Source organism: Cnephaeus nilssonii (genome assembly GCF_951640355.1).
Source record: "Cnephaeus nilssonii genome assembly, chromosome: 3".
NCBI classification, from domain to species: domain Eukaryota; kingdom Metazoa; phylum Chordata; class Mammalia; order Chiroptera; family Vespertilionidae; genus Cnephaeus; species Cnephaeus nilssonii.
The window spans coordinates 96,412,259-96,433,039 of NC_137074.1; the positions used below are offsets into that span (position 1 = coordinate 96,412,259).

Sequence of the window (20,781 nt, forward strand, 5' to 3'; positions counted from 1 at the left end):
CACTGTGATGTTTTCACTTGGACATCTCTGACTGCACGTGTCTAAAACCAAATTTTTTCTTTGCATTTAATATGTTAAATGTGTTCCTTCTCCTCTTTTGTGACTGATTTAGAATTATCAATCCTTATTTATCTGACCAACATATTAAAAATAAAATAGCCAAAAGAATAGCCAAAATCGCAAAATCACACACACACACACACACACACACACACACACACACAAACACACACACACACACAAACTTCATTTTTAAATCAGCTTAATTATCCCACTGTTTACTTCTTTCTGTTGTCTTCTTAACATTCCTCAAATTAAATTATAGCCAGTCCTTGCAGTTCTACTCCAAAATATATCTTATTTTTGTTCCTTTGTTAACATTCTTACAGAGGCTAGGCCAGGCCCTCAGTCTATATATCCTTTGAAACACTGTCATATCTTTGATCTAACTTCACTTTTCTTCTCTCTTCCCTTTTTTGTCCATGCTCCATGTCTTCCTTTGCACACAGGTCTGGTAACATGACTCCCCATTCAGAGCTAAGTCTTATTGTTTAGCCCAGTATTCAAAGCTTTTCACAATCCTTCCCCCCTTTATTTCCTTCCACCCTTCCAATTCCTGCACACATACACCTTGCTAACTAGTCTGTTTGAAATCCCTTGAATTTGTCTTAAACTCTCCAACATCCAGGTGAGCAGTGCCACTCCCCGGCCCACAGAGGGCTGCTCTGGGAGCTAGCAGGAGGGACAGGCCACTTTTGCCTCACACGGCCATTACCAAATGGTCAAGAGCATGTGTCTTGCACATGCTGTTTCTTTGATTACCTGGCAAGTACTTCTCTTCTTTCTAAGCCCTTTTTAAATGTACCTCTCTGTGAAACCTTCCTCTGATTGCCTGGCAGAATGAACCAGTCCTTTTCTTTATTCTTACAATGGTCTGTTCACAGCTCTGCTATCACACTAATCAGATCCCAGGTTGCATTAGCATTTGCTATTTGTATCTCTGTTTCCCTGTTTAACTTAAAAGCTCTTTGACAGAAGATCTGATGTTTTATTCCTGTCATTAAGTTCCACAAAGCTTTCTTCAGTAACTATTTGATGAATGGAATCTGATACTACAGGAGAATTTGGAGTTGACCTACCCCTGTTGTTTTAGGAGGATGAATACTCGTATGAACTCCATGTGGACATGTGTAATTGGGAAATGCACTTAGAATTGTTTGACTAAATTCAGCCTTTTTTAAAAAAAAGTATGATTTTTAGTCTAGAAAGGTATTAAATTTATTTCCAGGATTGTTGCTGGCAATCACATGGGACACTAATAAAAAGTAGATGAAACCCTATTAAAAATACTATTACCATTCTTTTATGCTGAAAGTATAATCTACATGGTTACTATAGAAATTTTTGAAAATAAAGTTATACAAAATGAAAATATAAAAATACTAATGATCTATGTAGTCAGAAATAATCACTGATAAGACCTCAGTAAAGAGTTGTTTTTCATTTTTCTACATACTCATTGCTTTGGTTTTGTGATATGCCATTATTTTATAAGCTACTTTTTTCACTAAACAGTGTATTTTCCATGTAATAACTTTTTATTTAGATATGCAGTTTAAACAAATGTGCACTGTAATTTATTTAAAGTTTCTTAATGTTGGACAGCTAAGTCAGGCCTACCTCTCCAATGCTATATACAGTGCTGCAATTCCCACATCCAGTTAACTCTAGGGTCTCTTCTCAAAGGCGTGAGCTCTCTGGATACCTGCCCCTCAGTAGGTGACTTCCGTGTCCCATCAACCTGCCACTCCTCTGCTGATGGACTCATTAAAAACACGTGCTATTTCTCTACAGATTTCATTCTAGAGCATCAGACCCTTATTCCAAGTTCTCCTTATGACACATTTTTAGTAGTTAAATATCACTCGGAGCGATACATGTATCTCCAGTGATGGAGGCGCTTTCCTGCTTCTGACAACCATTTTCTCTTGCCCGTATCTCTGTACTGATCTGCAGGTGGCTTGTTGCCTAGCGCTGCCCCTTCCCTTCCTCAACCGAATCTTCCTGCTGCACACTGTGCAGAGGTATTTTCTAAAATACAACACTGATCAAGTCTCTCCATTGCTTAAAATCTCTCAGTAGCTTTCCATTTCCCTAAAGTAAAGGCAAGATTCCTTAACATAGCAATCACAGCCCTTTGTGATCTGACCTATGTGCCTTCTCATCCTTATCCATTGCCACTCGCTTCCTCACTGTTCCCGTTGGTTGCTTCACTCTTGTTTCTTGCACTTCCTGGAATGGCCAGTATTCTCATCCACCTTGAGGTCTTTCCTCATGCTGTGCCATCTTCCTGGCACATTATCCCCTCTCTTTTTTTTGGAGCTAACACTTGTATATCCTTTAGACCTAAGATTAAGTGGCAGATACTCTCCACAGAATATTTCTCTGATGTCCCACCTGTGAGATAGGACCAATTCTATGTGTTCCCACGATACCCTAGACAACCTCTGTCATGGAGCTTCATGAATACTGCATTATCATTGCATGTTTAATTAATTGTTTGTCCCCTCCACTGGACTGTAAGCCCATCCAGGCAAGGAACACATCTATTTAGCTGAATTTCTAACATTGTCTCACTTCTGCCACATTCTATCGGTCAGAGAAGCCACAGGGTCCATCCAGATTCAGGAGTATAGGACTAAAATCCCCCTCTCTCTCTCTTTTTAATTCTTTATTGTTGAAATATTACATATGTCTCCTATTTCCCCCATTGACCTCTCCCTGCCAGTTCCTGCCCCCATCACAGGCGCTCACCCCCTACTGTCTGTGTCCATTGGTTATGCTTACATGCATGCATACAAGTCCTTTGGTTGATCTGTTACCCACCCTCCCCTCCACCCTCCCCTGCCTTCCCTATGAGGTTTGACAATGGTCTGTTCGATGCTTCTGTTTCTCTGGATCTATGTTTGTTCGTCAGTTTATGTTGTTCATTATATTCCACAAATGAGTGAGCTCATGTGATACTTATCTTTCTTGGACTTGCTTATTTCGCTTAGCAATAATGCTCTCCAGGTTCATCCATGCTGTTGTAATGGTAAGAGTTCTTTATTTTTTACAGTAGTGTAGTATTCCATTGTGTATATATACCATAGTTTTCTAATCCACTCATCTGCTGATGGGCACTTAGGCTGTTTTTCAAGTCTTAGCTATTGTAAATTTTGCTGTTTTGAACATAGGAGTGTATATATCCTTTCTGATTGGTGTTTCTGGTTTCTTGGGATATATTCCTAAAAGTGGGATTACTGGGTCAAATGGGTGTTCCATTTTTAATTTTTTGAGGAAACTCCATACTGTTTTCCACAGTGGCTGCACCAGTCTGCATTCCTTCCAGCAGTGCATGAGGGTTCCTTTTTCTCCACTTGATTTGTGGATGATTGCCATTCTGACAGGTGTGAGATGGTACCGCATGGTCATTTTGATTTGCATCTCTCGGATGATTAGTGACTTTAAGCATTTTTTCATATGTCTCTTGGCCTTCTGTGTGTCCACTTTCAAGAAGTGTCTATTTAGGTCCCTTGCCCATTTTTTGATTGGATTGTTTATCTTCCTTTTGTTAGGTTCTCATCCCAGAAGAGCATTGGGATGTTTATTAAGGACATATATAAATAATGTGATTTATATTAAGAAATTATGGAACTAAAACCATTATAATACTGCAATATTTAAGTAGATAAATATTTCAGGCACCTTACTATGGATATTGAAATTTTGCCATTCTAGTGCCCTTGTAGTTCATTCCATTTTTGTCTAAAACTAGATAAACTAGGTGACCAAAATAATAGTAATCTCATCCCTCTTTCAGACAATAACTGTGAAAATAATATAATTAAACTTATTTACATACGTTGTTTCAAAAAGTGTCTGGTCCTCCTGAGTTTATTGTAATTGATATTTAGTAAAAAATATATTGAAAAGTAAAAGTAATATTTATTTATGGAATAAAGTATTGAAGCAACAACAGTCTCAGAAAAAAGCCTCAAAGGTATGCATTTCCCCCCTTTGTCCTATACATGGTAAATGGTATGTGGTGAACTATATAAACACCTGCTTTCAGAAATTAAAGTCATTGTCCCCTTCTTTTCTTAAACATGTTTATGAAGGCATCATTTTTACAGGAGCCTAGAGTGTTGTGGTCCACAGTTGTATACTTGTACATTATTTCAGAGACGTCAAAACCCCTGGCGGGGGGCGGGCGGAAGGCAGAGTATAGAGGGTTGAGGGTCATTTGCGGCAAGTCCCACTTGAATGCAGCATCCTGAAATGGCTTTTTGTTTTCAAATTGAATATATTACATATTTCAAACTGTACATATTTATCACACATCCCTTGGGCTTGCCTTATTTACAGATGATTTGCACAGGATGGTAATAGTTAAAAGCCAGCCCTTGTTTAACATGAAGATGTTTTTACTCTAGAGAATGTGAATTACCCAAATACAACAATGCTGGCATCGTTTCACAGTGAAGTTGGCTCTTCTACATCGTTTTATTGATGGTCAAAATAGTCCCTTTTGTGCTAAAAAGTCTTATATGTCTTTTAAGAAAGAGGTTTCTTGTGGTATTTGGGTGTGCATGCTGACAAAGAACTGTAAATTAACATTTACGGATGGTATTTTATTGCAATTTAAATTAAACAAAGGTTTTCCTCCTATGTGTATAACATACTCCATATTGAAACTATTATCCATTTAATCTTTTTAAATAACTTCAACTTTAGCTCATTTAATTTTCTTCTAGTGCCACACACAGATGCATTAGAAACCACCCACAAATAAAAAATAACACATTATACTTAAGAACTCTGAGTCTTTATTTAAAAATAGTGTATATATAATGACATATATGTATATCTATGTAAATATATATGTATGTGTCCATATATATGTAATATTATTCCTAGAAGATGTTCATGACCTGGAAATTTTAAATTTGATACATACTAGTTGTGGAAACTTTGTCAAGTTCCTTAATTCCTCTGAATTTTAATACCCTCATCTATAAAATGGTGATAAAAGAAGTAGTTTGGCAAGTTGTTGTGAGAATTAAATGAGTTAACATTGTAAAATATACTTAATTACAAAGTAGGTGCTCAATAAATAAGTTAATTATAGTATTTTAATAATCCTTTATTGTTAATGCTTTTACATTTGTCTTAATAAAACATATCTGTCGAAGTATCTCATTTCATTGGGATAAAGAGCTCAAAACGTTTTTCTTTGAACAATTGCCATCCCATCTTAAAAACTGTTCTGGCCCTGGCCGGTGTTGCTCAGTGGATAGAGCATAGGCCTGCAGGCTGAGGGGTCCCAGGTTCGATTCTGGTCAAGGGCATGTACTTGGTTGTGGGCACATCCCCAGTGGGAGGTGTGCAGGAGGCAGCTGATCGATGTTTCTCTCTCATCGATGTTTCTAGCTCTCTGTCCCTCTCCCTTCCTGTCTGTAAAATATCAATAAGATATTTTTTTAAAAAAACTGTTCTGTATTGAACTTCTCTTTTTCTCTTTCTAGTAGGTCCCTTTGTTAGGTCTTGACTAGATCTTATATTGTAGTTTGTATGCTTTCTATTTTTTTTTTAATACACGTTTCTTGTTTATTTTTAAAAATGTATTTTTATTGATTCCAGAGAGGAAGGGAAAGGGAGAGCGAGATAGAAACATCAATGACGAGAGAGAAGCATAGATCGGCTGCCTCCTGCACACCCCCACTGGGGGTAGAGCCCTCAACCTAGGCATGTGCCCTGACTGGGAATCGAACTGTGACCTTCTGGTTCATAGGTCGACACTCAACCACTGAGCCCCACTGGCCAAGCTCATAGCCTTTTTAAAAAACAGAATAAAATCTAAAGGAAATTATGTCATATCCTGAATGTATAAATTTTTAAATCTGAAAAATTCTACTGTCTATAGTCAAAATGAATTGGTCTACCTAAAATGATAGGGATGGCAATGAAAGAAAGGGAAAGGAACATGTTTATATGTTTATGGAACAGTCTGCTTCAGGACTGATGTCTGTTGTCTTTGGTAATAACAAGCTATCAATAATTATCCAATATGCTTTAGGACAAATACACAGACATCAATGTCAAAATAAGCATTACTTCCCCTTTTTTAATTGAACCTAACCACATGCTAAAGCATGAGGAGACTTATAGATAGCTGCATGTATTTCTATTAAACTTTAATCAAAACGTAGTCCAGCTTGGCCCTGGCTGGTGTGGCTCATTTGGTTGGAGCAGGTGTCCTCAAACTACGGCCCGCGGGCCACATGCGGGTGTTTTTGCCGTTTTGTTCTTTTACTTCAAAATAAGATATGTGCAGTGTGCATAGGAATTTGTTCATAGTTTTTTTTTAAAACTATAGTCCGGCCCTCCAAAGGTCTGAGGGACAGTGAACTGGCCCCCTGTTTAAAAAGTTTGAGGATCCCTGGGTTGGAGCATTGTCCTGTACACCTAAAGGTTGTGGGTTGGATTCCAGGTCAGGGCACATACCCAGGTTGTGGGTTTGATCCCTGGTCTGCAGAGTGTGTAGGCAACTGATTGATGTTTCTCTCTCCCTCCCTCTCCCTTCCTCTCTCTTTAATTCAATAAAAACATATCTTCAGGTGAGGATTAAAAAAATAAATAAAAACAAAAAGCATAGTTCAGCTTGGTTAAAAATGACTGGTTTTGAGGTAAATTTCTTACAACTTAAAACTTAGACATACTCTAATTTCCAGTTTGTTTGTTTGTTTGTTTTCTGAACAAATTAGATCCGCAGAAGCGAAGGTTAACTGGGTACACTTGTGAGTTTCTTGGTGAACATGTCCTTTCCGGGGCTGAGCCACACCTGTTTGTCTTCCCGCAGGCGGCAGCCCGTGAGCCCCCCGCCACCTCCACGGCCGCTGTCCCCGCCGCACACCTACGGCTACATCTCCGGGCCCCTGGTCTCGGATATGGACACGGACGCGCCAGAAGAGGAGGAAGACGAAGCCGACCTGGAAGTGGCGAAGATGCAGACCAGAAGGCTTCTGCTCCGTGGGCTCGAGCAGACCCCGGCCTCCAGCGTCGGGGACCTGGAGAGCTCGGTCACCGGCTCCATGATCAATGGCTGGGGCTCGGCCTCCGAGGAGGACAACATTTCCAGCGGACGCTCCAGCGTTAGCTCTTCCGACGGCTCCTTTTTCACCGATGCCGACTTCGCCCAGGCCGTGGCGGCCGCTGCAGAGTATGCCGGTCTGAAGGTGGCCCGGCGTCACATGCAGGATGCCGCGGGTAAGCCGCCCACGCCACCCACCGAGGCGCGTGTACCAGAGGCTGCTGGCTGCCTGTGATGTCCTATGGAAATGCCCTCTTACCTCTGTTCTCTTTTTCTCTGCCTAAGCAAGCGAAGGTCCAAGAATATGACATACTCGATTCTTTTTCTTGACAAGGATTTTTAAACCTTTTTTTCCCCCATTAAATGTCCTATCTAATAATAGAGTAACATGTAAATTACCATCACTCCGCTACGCCCACGATTGGGCGGCGGGAGGCTGGGGGGCGGGACTCGGATGGCCTATCAGGCCATTGAGAGGCACGGATCCGCTGCCACTGAGGGGGGCTACCCTGCTGTTGAGAGGCGCAGGGGGCGGGACTCCCGTCCCCAGTGCCTCTCAAAGGCCAGATCCGCGGCCACTGAGGGGGCCTGCCGCGGACACCCAGCTGCGCCTCTCAATGGCAGGGTAGCTAGGTGTCCGCAGCAGCCCCCCTCAGCGGCCATTGAGAGGTGCAGGGGGCAGGAGTCCTGCCCCCTGCGCCTTTCAACAGCAGGGTGGCCCCCCTCAGCGGCCGCGGACCATCAAAAGCATGGGAGCTGGGTGCCTGTCTGCTCCGGCACCAGGCTCCCCCGCGATCGAAAGCGAAAGCGTGTAGGGGACCCTACACGTGCATGATTCAATCATGCACTGGGCCTCTAGTCATATATAATGTGAGTGAAGCTACCTTGGAAGTTATTATTTTTAAGATAGTCATAACAAATATATATTTTATTTATTTACGTATATAAATAATTAAACGAGGTTTGTATGATAGGGGTTTTATGAAGGTGTAAAAAGTAATCAAGAAATTCTTATCCCATTTAATTAGAAATTCTCTAAGAGAACTAGATTAATATCCAGGAGGGACACTCTACCATTGGAGAGGGGGCTGTTTCTCTTTTTACCCCCCTTCTCTTCATTCTCAATTAGAATATTAATTTAATTGGAAAGATATAAAGATGTTTGTAATAGACATACATTTCCAAGCATACATATGCCCCATATTTAAAGTAAATATTATTAATCTAATAATTTTCAAGTTAAACCAAGCAATCATATATATTTTTCCTTTTCATTGCCAGTAGCCTGTTTTTAATTACCATATATCCATTCTGATGTTTTAACCCATTTTTGTTTATCTCCTACTCCCAACCCTATTTAGAAAGTAAATAGTTACTAAAATAAAATAATTTAAATCATACATTAGTCACATGACTTTTTAATAGAATGGGATATATACATATACACATTCATATACATGTTGTGTGTATTTCTGGAAGTTAAGAGTAAAATAATATGGTCAGCAAGAAAGAGAAAGACTATCACAACAAATCAAGTACTGCTATTTTTTCGTTTTACTTTGCATTGATAATTTTCCATGTTCTCTTCATATATTGAATTGGTCATTAATTTTTATCAGTGTAGAATATATTCAAAGAAAATTTAACTCATATCACAAAGTTATTTCTATATATTATTTATCAAAAATATGTTGCAGAAAAACATGTCTAATATCTTTCAACCTATTCTAGTAGAATGTATATTTATTTCAGCCTGGCCTAAATGCAACAAAAATTGCTCCCTCCATCCCAGTAACTGCTCAATGCAATAAGATGCAAACCTACCTATCTTTTCTAATACATATATAATATTCTAATTTTATATGTAGCATTTGTTTCTCCTTATTTTTAATCTTCTATAAAAAATAAAATTAAACACCTCAAACTACTGCTTTCAGATTGCATTAAGGGTGTGTTTCAGTTCATTAAATCAATGAAACATAGAAATAGGTTAAAAATTCATCGTATTCAAGTTGAAAAGACCTTATGCCTTAGGATCTATAGTGGTAGATGGCCTTATATAATAGAATAAATAATGGGTTTACTCGCAGCCCTAATTCTCCCTTTTCATGGATATGTAACTTTAATTGTAATAGTCTCCATCATAGCTAAAGAGAGTTTGGTTTAATATTTTGTTGTAATTTAGCAGCACTCCTGGTTTTAGTTTGGCTCATAATTACAATGAACCAAATGTGCACTGGCATCTGCCTATTAAAATGTTCTTTTCAGGAACGGGTGCTGCACATCATATGACTTAAGTTAATGTGAATGAATGATCCTATCACATTGCTTCTCACTTGGCTGCATTCATGTCTTACTAGTATTTATATGCTTCATTTAGCACCTTTAAATATGTTGATTTCACTATATGTGGATTCTCCTACTTATCGTCAAAAAACATGTTTAGGTCTGTTGGAAGTTTCTTATGGTACAACAAAAAGTTCTGGATTTGTGCCTTTGGAATTTCTAGAAACCAAAATAGTGAGGGTCAAATACAGGGCCAATAGGTGTCCATTGCCATGATGGATTAAATGTGTGTGCAGTGCCACTGTTATGCCACATCTCTGTAAGACAGCCAGAGCCTGTGAGAGCACTCACCTGCACCTTATCTGATTAGCACGGTCCGTTATCCCTGGTACCTGTGAATATTGTCTCTCCAAAGCCAAATAAAGACATACCTCATTTTATTGTGGTTCCATGTATTGCTGCTCTTCACTGATGTGTGTTTTACAAACTGAAGGCAAGGCCCGCCATCAGCAAAAAGATTACAGCTCCTTTTATTGTGATGCTTGCTTAATTGTGGTGGCCTGGAATGAAACTTGCAGTATCTCTGAGGTATACCTATAATCAAAACCCACCTCTGCCACCACCGAGAAAAAGAAAAGTCTCAGGAGGGGTCATTTGAAGTATCCAGAACCTGCAAGTTTCTATCTTGCAATAAAAAGGAGGTGTGAGTATTTTTGGTAGGTCTAAATATGTGAGTTAGCTTAATACCAGGCCCCTTTAAGAGAAGATCCTGGAGGATATATTAAGATATTGGGAATCTACTTTCAAAGAATAATAAACATATTTAATTAAAATAGAAGATTTAATTAGTAGTGTTCATTCTGGCTATTCCTTGAGAAAGCAACACTGAATGTTTTATGCAAATTTTTAATTAATATGTATTTAACAATAATTTTAGTGCAGTTCGTTGCAAAAAATAATTGGAATGTTTTTTCTTTAATAAATAGGTACCATAAATTTTAATCGGATAAAAGTACTGTGGAAAAAATAAAAACAGCCTGAAAATGCCTTTAAAGTATTTTTCCCAATGGACAGTGCAAGCAGAGTATCAGAAATCTTATTATTTTCTAAAATTGTGTAGTAAAGCTTTTTTTAAAGTTAGGGATGTTTCTAGTTTTCATGATTATTATTATTACAATTTCTTGATGAGCTTGGCTCTGATTTCTTTTTCTCAGGCCGCCGACACTTCCATGCATCCCAGTGCCCTCGGCCCACAAGTCCTGTCTCCACGGACAGCAACATGAGCACCGCTGTGATGCAGAAGACCAGACCAGCCAAGAAACCGAAACACCAGCCAGGACACCTGCGCAGAGAAGCCTACACAGATGGTAAGTCCATTGAGACCATGAAAACATCTATGAATCTCGCACATTTATCCGGCTCTTCGTGACTAGAAAACACATCTACTAACATTAGAAGTTACATTAAGCATTCATTAACAGTAAGCCTTACAATACTTATAGGAATGATCGCCTTCTGTATCTTGTCAGGCCTCTCTGGTCCTTGCAGTTTTCTAATAAGTTGATAAACAATGTATACTTTTAATATTTTTTAAAGCTATCAGACAAGTAGACGTCAATGTAGTTGAAATAATGGTATAGTATAAAGTGTCATCAGATTCATTGATAAATCTTCCAAAGTGTCCTCATTTTCCCCCATGTGGAATTTTGCATTCAAATAGAAGACAATTAATTCATATGAATATTCATCTAACTATGGTGTTACCAACAGTTATGTTGTGCACCAAGAGGCAAAGAGAATCATCTTTCTTCATGCCTTTGCAGACAGTTCTGACTCTCACTGAAGTTAAGGCTTGTATTCACAAGGGAGCTCAGGAGAATAATGCAAACATTGGGATGTTGTCTAAAGAAAGTCTTTAATGAAAGTGCCTCAGGTGGCCCAGCGTTTATTAAACTGCCACCTTCTCGTTTTCTAAAACAACCCCAAGGGCTTTGTTGGAAATTCATGTAAGATAAATTCTCCCAGACTCACCCATCTTGTCAAGTTTGCTAAATTTGCTGCAGGGGCGGGGGAAGAAGGGTGTCACAGCATTCCCTACCTCCGGGTCCTCTCCCACCGCAATCTGATTAGTACTTTCATTACCAGTCAGCAATTTTTCAAAAGGGCATCATTTGCCATTATCATATGAAAGCCTAATATTATAGATATTTATCCAAGGTTACAAGCAGGGTTTTCTGAGGCACTTCTCCCTGAGATTCCTGCCACTTGACAGAAAAATTTAATACAAAGCTCACAGCATGATGAGCACAAGTAATTTTGCAATGAGTGGCTGTCCGTGCTATTATCTCTATTTTACCCAGAGTATTTTCTCTCACTAGCATCTATCTGTTATTAGACTGCATTAAATACTGGCAGGACATGGCACACCTGGGCCTCCTGGCTTCTGCCCAGGACTCTTTTGTCGGTGAAGCTGTGCTGCCAGAATATTATCTGATTTTTGAAGGGTTATTACAGTGGCTTTGTGCGTGTTTGCCTCTGTGAAGGGACAGTGCTAGGTATAAATCGCCGAACCCTATCAGCACTTTTACATTTATGGGACCCCTCTAATGGCATTTTGCAAGTTTTATAGCAGTTGTATTAGTTTTATTATCTAGGAGAGAGATGCCCCTAACTGAAAATTGGGTCAAACATCAAACCTTGATGTAAACACATCAAAGTTGAATTCATAAGAGAGGAAATCTGGCCCAGAGCTGTGTGTAGCTCTTTCTGCCTCTTATTTACACTTGCTTGAGAGGCTTCTGGCATTGAATGATGGTTTTTGAAAATACTCTGAGTAATGTAATGCCAACTTAAAGGGCATAGCATAAATTTATAGTTACAAATTGCACTGTGCTTGAGCATTGTGATCTATATGTATTGTCCCACATTCTGTAGTACTTATTTCAGCATATTTAATAATTAAATTTAAATTCTTCCTAATCCCAGAATAATAACTTAAATTGAACAATGAAGCACCCAAGTTTTTTTCAAGTCTATTTTAGAAATAATTGAAATATTTGTAAAGCCAAAAAGTTAATTTAAAATACTTTTTGGATTTCTATTTGTTTATTTCTTAAAGTAATTATGTAAAATTATCATAGTATATATTATCATGTAGAAGTCAATATTTATTTTTTCAAAGTCACAAAAACAGATAAAATGGAAATATGACTAAAGCTACTTTTTAAATTTTAGCTTTCACTTCCTTTCAGCATTTTTATAACCAAGTATTTTTCAGTTATATTTATTGTCCTAACAAGTCTTAACTTTAATTCTGGATGCCTTCTAATTGGTAAAGACCAAAATAACATTGCTATGTGTTATTTTATGTATATCACATAATGCATATTGATTGACTAAAATTATGTAAATGCATATTCTTCTTAATGCACCAAATAGAAGAAGTGCACATATTCCTAATAACAGTGGTTATTGAAACAATGGACATTGAAACAAAAGTAATTTTCTCGGAAATTATTTTATCAAATTACTATACTGCATTTTCTGAAAAAATACTCAGACTATTTCATGAAGAAACTCAATGACAGACACAGTTAGTACAATTATAAAAAAAAAAAAAAAGAGGGTGGGGCCTAGCTAGTGTGGCTCAATGGTTGGGTGTTAACCTATGAACCAGGAGGTGACAGTTCGATTCCCAGTCAGGGCACTTACCTGGGTTATGAGCTCCGGTTCCCAGTGGAGGGCATGCAGGAGGAAGCTGATCAATGATTCTCTCTCATCATTGATGTTTGTCTCTCCCTCTCCCTTCCTCTCTGAAATCAATAAAAATATATTTTTAAAAAAGAGAGAAAGGGGAGGGGAATATAATTGAAAGAGCTACCAATTGTTAAAATCTGAATTAAATCTACTAGCAAAACATGGAGGGTATGTGTTTTTTTTAATTTTTGCTTTTTAATAATTAAATATATATTAACTATGGATGAGTTTGATTATTATCAATAGACTTTTTATGTGAACTCTTTTCAGAATATGATGTATCAGTCTTGAGACTGTAACATCTTTACTTTGAAAATTTTGTTTAAATTACAAATTTTTTGCAGAATTTTTGTAAACTGCATAAAGAAGGACAAAGTGTGGCTATATCTGAGATGATGAAGAGTAATTTGTAATGATTTTTGTCAGTCAGCTCTGTTGGACTTTTAGCCTTAGTTTTCTAGGACTACCTAACGAAGTACCATAGACTAGATGACTTGAACAACAGAAATTTATTTCCTCACAGCTCTGGAGGCTAAAAGTCCAAGATCAAGGTGTTGGCAGGGTCTGTTTCTGAGGTCTTTCTTTTTGGCTCGTAGATGACCATCTTCTCCCTATGTCTTTACTTTTTCTTTCCTCAATGTATGTATGTGTCCTAATATCTTCTTATAAGGAAACCAGTCAGAGTGGGATAGTGCCCACCTAAGGATCTCGCTTTACTTTCATTACTTTTCAAGACCCTAAATCCAAATAGTTTCATTCTGAGGTATGGAGGTTAGGACTTCAACATAGGAATTTTGAGAGACACAATTTAGCCCCTGATTGGTGACACTGTGACCATACCTTGCTCATAGCACCTAGGAAGAACCCAGTGCAAAGCCAAGTACTCCATGCTGTAGTCACAGTGACAGGCATAATATAACTATTCATTTCAAATTTGCCACTTACAAGGTTAATCCAGATGAAGGGTAGGATGAAAATATATGAATATTTATCAGTCAGCATCCTATCAAGTTAAAACCAAGCATAAGTGCATTTCTAGGACTTTCTAATAGATTCTTCCCACCCCCTCTTTTCAACCCTTTCCAATGCATTTGCATACTTGATTTAAAAACCAAATCTACATTATTTCTCTAGCCCTACTTTTCATAAATTATAAATTCACCACCCTCTTTGGAATGACATTGTTTTGACTTGATTTATTATTAATTACAAGGTCTTGGGGCTTTAGGCAGTTAAGTAAATAGAGTGCTGGTCTCCATAGCAAGTTAATGCAGTAGAATTGTCTGCATGCGCATGTTCCTACATACTACTTTACATGCATTATACTGGTATTTGGAGAGTCTTGTGTAAAGAATAGTCTTTACTTCTTTATATAAAGAGCCTAGACATATATATAACAGGTTCATGATCCATTTGTTAAATCCAGTTTGAGCTATTAGTGGTATGAATTGGATGAAAGTACTATTTATCACTACGTCAAATACAGAATTGTTTATATTATGATAATCCCTGATTTGATTCTAATTATTTTATTACACCTAAAAATAATTTATAAACTCACAGCATATCCCTATAATTATCAATTAGATACAGTAGCAATTATATACAGGAAGTTAGAACTTTTAAAATAACCATTGGGTTCTCTGATTCTCTCTCTCTCTCTCTCTCTCTCTCTCTCTCTCTCTCTCTCTCTCTCTTTTCTTTAACCTTTTTTATAGATAGCATCTATATAGAGCATCTTGTAATAGATTTTGTCTTGAGAGTCATATATTACCAAGACTTTTAACAGTATTAATCATCAGTTTTGATATCTATTGAGCCCAGACATTTTTTGACTTGATGATACTGGCATTCATCAGTATCCTGATATCTGCTTGCAATCCAATTTAAGTGTATAGAAAGCAGCTAGTATAGAAATGAGACTGTAGGCACTCTTCCCTGTGCTTCCAGATGTGCTCAGAGTTAGACTTTCTCCTCTTCCCATTTCAAGTTACAGTCTCAGTCTGAACTCTAGGACTCCGTGGTGTTGGGATTCTTAGCTTTAAGCAACGTTGTATAGTCTTTCTTTGAACACTCTCTCTTTAGTTATTTTTAATAAACAAGTAGCAGCTGTGGCAGGTGCTTTCATGATATTACATCTTTTTTAAGTACTATTTTTTAAATTTATTTTTTAAGTAGTAAAGGAGGAAAGTCATGCACTAGTGACAATGGCAATATATGTTGCAAGACTAAAATCATTTGAATTTCTAGAATCTGGGGAAAATTAGTGCTGTTGGCTGTACTTTGGCCACCGTTTCAGATAAAACTTTGAGGCTATTCTATATGAAAAAAATAAAAGAACATGGTGAGCCATGAAAACTAACAACAACAAAATGTAAGTAAAAGTTTTAATAATGGAGTCCTGAGTAAAACAGCTGGTAATAAGATGGTACTTCAAGTTTTTTGTTTTCAAAGACCATTACAATGATTTTGAATGTCTTAGCTTTAGCACATAATATCAAAAGAAAACTAATTTCAAAAAAATGTAAATCTACCTACGGGACAAAATAAGGGTTAATTTATTTTTAAATAATATAAGAATGAGAAACACTAGGTTAAAATTGACGCTTCTTTGGACCCTTAATTTGCTATTGTATTAAGAATTTTCAATATACAATTTTAATATTCAATAGCTTCTCATGCTGGTATATGTAAATGATAGTCAGAAGATCATTGTCAGTAATACTAAAATATCTGGAAACAACCTAAATATTTCTCTGTAGGGATTGACTAAATAATATAATTCATTAAATAGAGCATTATATGAACTTTAAAAAAAATAAATACAGCCGTATGTACATATAGGGAAATGTATACAACTACACAATCAGTAAAAGAGGTACAATTCCATTGTTGTTAATAAGAAGGAAAGGCTGTGTATTTGATTTTGGTGCTTTTGGTCAGTGGGCAGACATCCACTGTGTCGTATATAATCCCATCGTTTCAGAAGTGAAAGGTGCTCCCTGATGTTATTTGACTTGGCAGCCCTGTTTTATGTGAATAAATAATTTCTGGACTAATCTATTAAAAAACTATTCAAACATTATTTCTGCATAATCATATTGAGTGTTTGAAGTGGAGGTTGGGAGGTTTGAGGGGGTCATACTTTTAAGATCTTACAGACTTTTAATTTTTTTACTATGTAAATGTTTTATTTTTGTTTAAAATTTTAAAGTTAATTTTATAATACTAAACATTTAACAGATGTTTTTATAAATGTTTTAGTTGATTTATTCTATCACATAGACATTAATTATCTAAATGTAAAAACATTATCATTTCTAAAGTCATGAGTTAAAAAAGAACATAACTATGCTGATAATTCCCAAATCTCTGTATCTCTAGTTTTGGCCTCTCTTGAAATTCAGATTTTGTTGGACATTTCTATCTGTATACTTCAAAGGTTTCTTCTACTCACTTTTCTAACACTGAACTTACATTCCGGCCAGCATGGCTCAGTGGTTGAGCATCGACCTATGAACCAGGAGGTTAATGGTTCAATTCCTGGTTAGGGCATATGCCTGGGTTGCAGGCTCATCCCCAGTGGGGATCATGCAGCAGGCGGCCAATCAATGATTCTATCTCATCATTGATGTTTCTCTCCCTTTCCCTTCCTCTCTGAAATCAATAAAAAATATTTTTAAAATAATATATATATAAAGGCTAATATGCTAAGTGTCCAACCGTCTGACCAGTCTCTATGACACGCACTGACCACCAGGGGGGCAGACGCTCAACGCAGGAGCTGACGAGCTGCAGTGACGTGGCAGCAGCGGTTCTTGGGTGATGCACCCTGAAACCAGAGAGGAGAGAGCACAATTCCTTGCAGGGCCACACGATTCCACCTTCGGCTGTGGGTTATGTTGTTGCTGGGGCACTGTGGCCCCGAATCTGGTTTACTGCTCACTTGGGTTTGCATTCCACACCCTGTATGACAGCAACTTTGCAGAGTGCCCTATTGCACTCTGGGACCCCTCGCGGGATGTCGGAGAGCCAGTTTCTGCCTGATCCCCGCAAGCCAGGCCAAGGGACCCCACCTGCCGGAGGGACCCCGCTCACTCTGCAGATGCTGGGGAGGGACTGCTGGAGGTTGGCTCCAGGGCCTGTCCATCCCGTCTTATCCAGTCCTGCCCCGCTGGCCACCTTCTAATTAATTTCCTTCCAATGTGCACGAATCCGTGCACCAGGTCACTAGTAATAAAATAAAATAAAATTGAACTTACAGTGTTTCTTCATAAAACATCACTTCCTCATCCCTGCATTATTTCTCTTCAGTGATGTTTCTCTCATCCACCTAGTCAACTATGACAAAAACCCTAAAAGTCATTTAGGTTCTTTCCTTTCCCTTTCCTACTGTATTTGGTTGATCATTAAATAATATTGACTTTTCTTCCTTAATCTCTGTCAAAGACATCTAAACAGCCATCTGAATAGTCATTAATACAGTTCTATCCCCTGTCATTATTTTTATGAACGATTACAAACAACCTAATGGTCTCCTGGATTCAAAATCCATCATACACACTACAGCCAAAAAAACCCTAAAACTAGAATTTCTTCATATTCTTCTACTAACTTACCAACTATCATAAGGATACATATTTCTCCTCCCTAGAGTATACATAAGAGTTATTTTAAAAGATAGTACCACTTAAATAAATTTTCTAAATTTCAAACTTTATGCCTAATTTTATACTTAAGTATCTTTTAATTGTATTTATAATATAAGAAATTGAATTATATACAATTCTCTATTATATATATTATATATTAACATATGGCTATAACTATAGATAGATGAAATTATTCTATATTTATTCCAGTGATTATCTGATGTAAAACCTATGGTTGCATATATAAAGTTAAGAGAATGGTAGATTTATAAATATGTGATAGATGAAATAGTATAAAGAACACTGAGTCAGAAATTAAGAATCTGAGGGCATTAGTCCTGGTCTGGTCACAGATACCTTTGAGGTTGGAAAATAATTTAAGGTCCATGTTGTTGAGTTTCCCTGTTCAAAATAAGAAAGGATTTAGGCTAGATTAGAGACAGCAAATATGCCTCAACTCAAGTGCCAACTTCAATCAGTTTGAAGTGGTTGTCTGAAGGAGTAAGGGTATGTATTTGGAATCAGCAACATTGTGCTGAAATCAATTAGGAAGATCTGTAGTGGTTGGGAGGTTGGAGAGATTACAGCATTTTTGCCTATATTAGCTATACTAAGACTCGATGATCTGTAAGCTTCAGCTCTGTGAGTCAATATTTCTGTGCTAGATAAAAAGTACATTAAAATTGTTGGTCTTCTTATTCCTTGGTTGCCTTCAATTGTTCTAATCCCAGATGAATGTGATTCCAATGATATTTCTAATATTTGCTTATTTTATAAATGGCAGACTTTTACAGTATTTTAAACATTTTATTTTAGATCTTCCACCTCCTCCTGTGCCACCACCTGCTATAAAGTCACCCACTGTCCAATCCAAGGCACAGCTGGAAGTACGACCTGTCATGGTGCCAAAACTTCCTTGTATAGAAGCAAGAACAGACAGATCATCAGATAGAAAAGGAGGCAATTATAAGGGGAGGGAAGTATTGGATGGAAGACCAGTTGCTGAAATGCGAACAAATCCAGGTGAACCCAGAGAAGCACAGGAACAGCAAAATGATGGGAAAGGACGCGGAAACAAGGCAGCAAAACGGGACCTTCCACCAGCAAAGACTCATCTCATCCAAGGTACTGGTTTATTTAAGCACCAAGTAAACATGGATTGAACATATATTTGCAAGGTATGCTGTTAGGTTCTCTAAGGCCATATGAAAAGCAGTAAGATTTAGAAATTTGCTCTCTAATGGAGGAGATACGCATATACCCAAATAATTTTTTACAATTTATTCTAATACATTATACAAGACTTCCTTAGATGCCACTTGAGTTGTATTTCAAAAAAAAGAAAACATGATTTCTACAGATTAAATAGAGAGAAGGGAAGAACAAGTAAAGGAAATAGGTAGAAAAAATTATGGAAATGTGAAATTGAATGTGACTATTTAGTGACTACTCCTTTCCAATTCGGCTGGAGAATATGATATTTGGAGCTAGGGACACAAGGTAAAAGATAAAACTAGAAAGGTGGCTGGGCCAGATTGAGAAGGCCAGGAATACTATGCTAAAGAGTTTGGGATTTATGATATGGGCAGCAGTGAGCCAACAAATAATTTTGAGCAATAAAATATATAATCAGATTTGTATTTTAGAAAAATAACTGGCAGCACATTATAGTTAAGGAAGAGACTAGAATTAGGTAAATGAAAGTATCAGAAAATTGAAAATAATCTAGATATAAAATATGAAAGTACTGAGTTAAATCAGTTGTGCAATAAAGAGGAGAGAACAGCCTACATAGGTATTTTAGAGATAAGCCCAATAGGACTTGGTGACTAATTGAATATAGAAAACTAAAATAAAATAATGAAGTAAAAACAAAAGTTTCTCAAATGTTTATTAGATGGCCTGTAAGATTAGTGGAACATAATTGTGTTAAGCAATGTAGACAAAACAGGGAAAATCATAGATGTGATGGGGAAAATAATTTCAGTTTTGAATAGAGTAAGATGCTGTCAAGAATACAGATATGGAAAAAAAATTAATAAGAATTTGGAGAACTAAGTTAAAAGATCAGTAGAAAGGTTACAACTAGAGAGAGGATGTTAGAACTATCACAAAGGTAAAAATTGCATGAATTACAAAGGCCAAATTATCAACAGTGATATACTGGTTAATGTATAGCAATCGATTTTCTAGGAAAAAACAAACAAAGCAAAACCCTAATTTGTAGCCATATGCTTCTTTTGTGTAATTACTCCCAAAATGGCTGGTTTCAAGCTACTTATATGAAGTCAGTGGATGTGAAGTTGGAAAGAGATGGTTACAATATACTCTGTGAGAATGTGCTCACCAGTAGTCAGAGATGATCGTATTTAAAGATTAGGCACAGGAACAAAATTCTATGATGCAAACTGAGAGGGACCCACTCAGATATAAAATAGCTAAGGTATCCAAACTAGAGAGAATACTATCCTAGAAAGAATGGAGGAGGAAATTTTAAGATAGAAAGAAATGTGAAATGGCACAAAAATAAAAGTGGAATGTGAATGGTGGCCACGGTGCAGGTAGGGGACAATACAAAGATTTTGCAACACGTTGTTTATATGTGATATTCAAAAGAACTATTTTTAGTGAAGTAGTCGGAATAAAACACAGACTGAAGGGGTGTGAAAGTGAATGGAAACCGTGGAAGGGAGATGGTGAGCACAGGCTCTTTTTAGAAGGTTGGGGAGAGAGAAAAAAGGTAGGGAAAAGGCTTGGCAGGAAGGCAGAATCTGTGAGAATGTTTTAGGAAAAGGTATGTGAACATTATTATATAGACTAAGAAGAAAAAAACATTTTAGAGGAAGAGATACAAGAAAAGGAAGGTCATTGATGAAGGAGTCAGGAAAAAGTGATAGGGAAATGAATCTTAAAAAGCTTAAAAGGGCACTTTACTGCTCTGTTTTCATTGATATA

General features: G+C 37.3%; 1 protein-coding gene across 1 annotated transcript in view; it reads left to right on the plus strand.

Annotated features, from left to right (window-relative positions):
- ROBO1 (roundabout guidance receptor 1) overlaps window positions 1–20,781 on the plus strand; it is a 1,264,035-nt gene that overhangs the window by 1,234,970 nt on the left and 8,284 nt on the right. Inside the window, exons 27-29 of the mRNA XM_079766678.1 lie at window positions 6,902–7,308; window positions 10,633–10,785; window positions 18,643–18,951. Of these exons, the coding sequence (XP_079622804.1) occupies window positions 6,902–7,308; window positions 10,633–10,785; window positions 18,643–18,951 (869 nt within the window). The remainder of the gene's footprint in view (window positions 1–6,901; window positions 7,309–10,632; window positions 10,786–18,642; window positions 18,952–20,781) is intronic.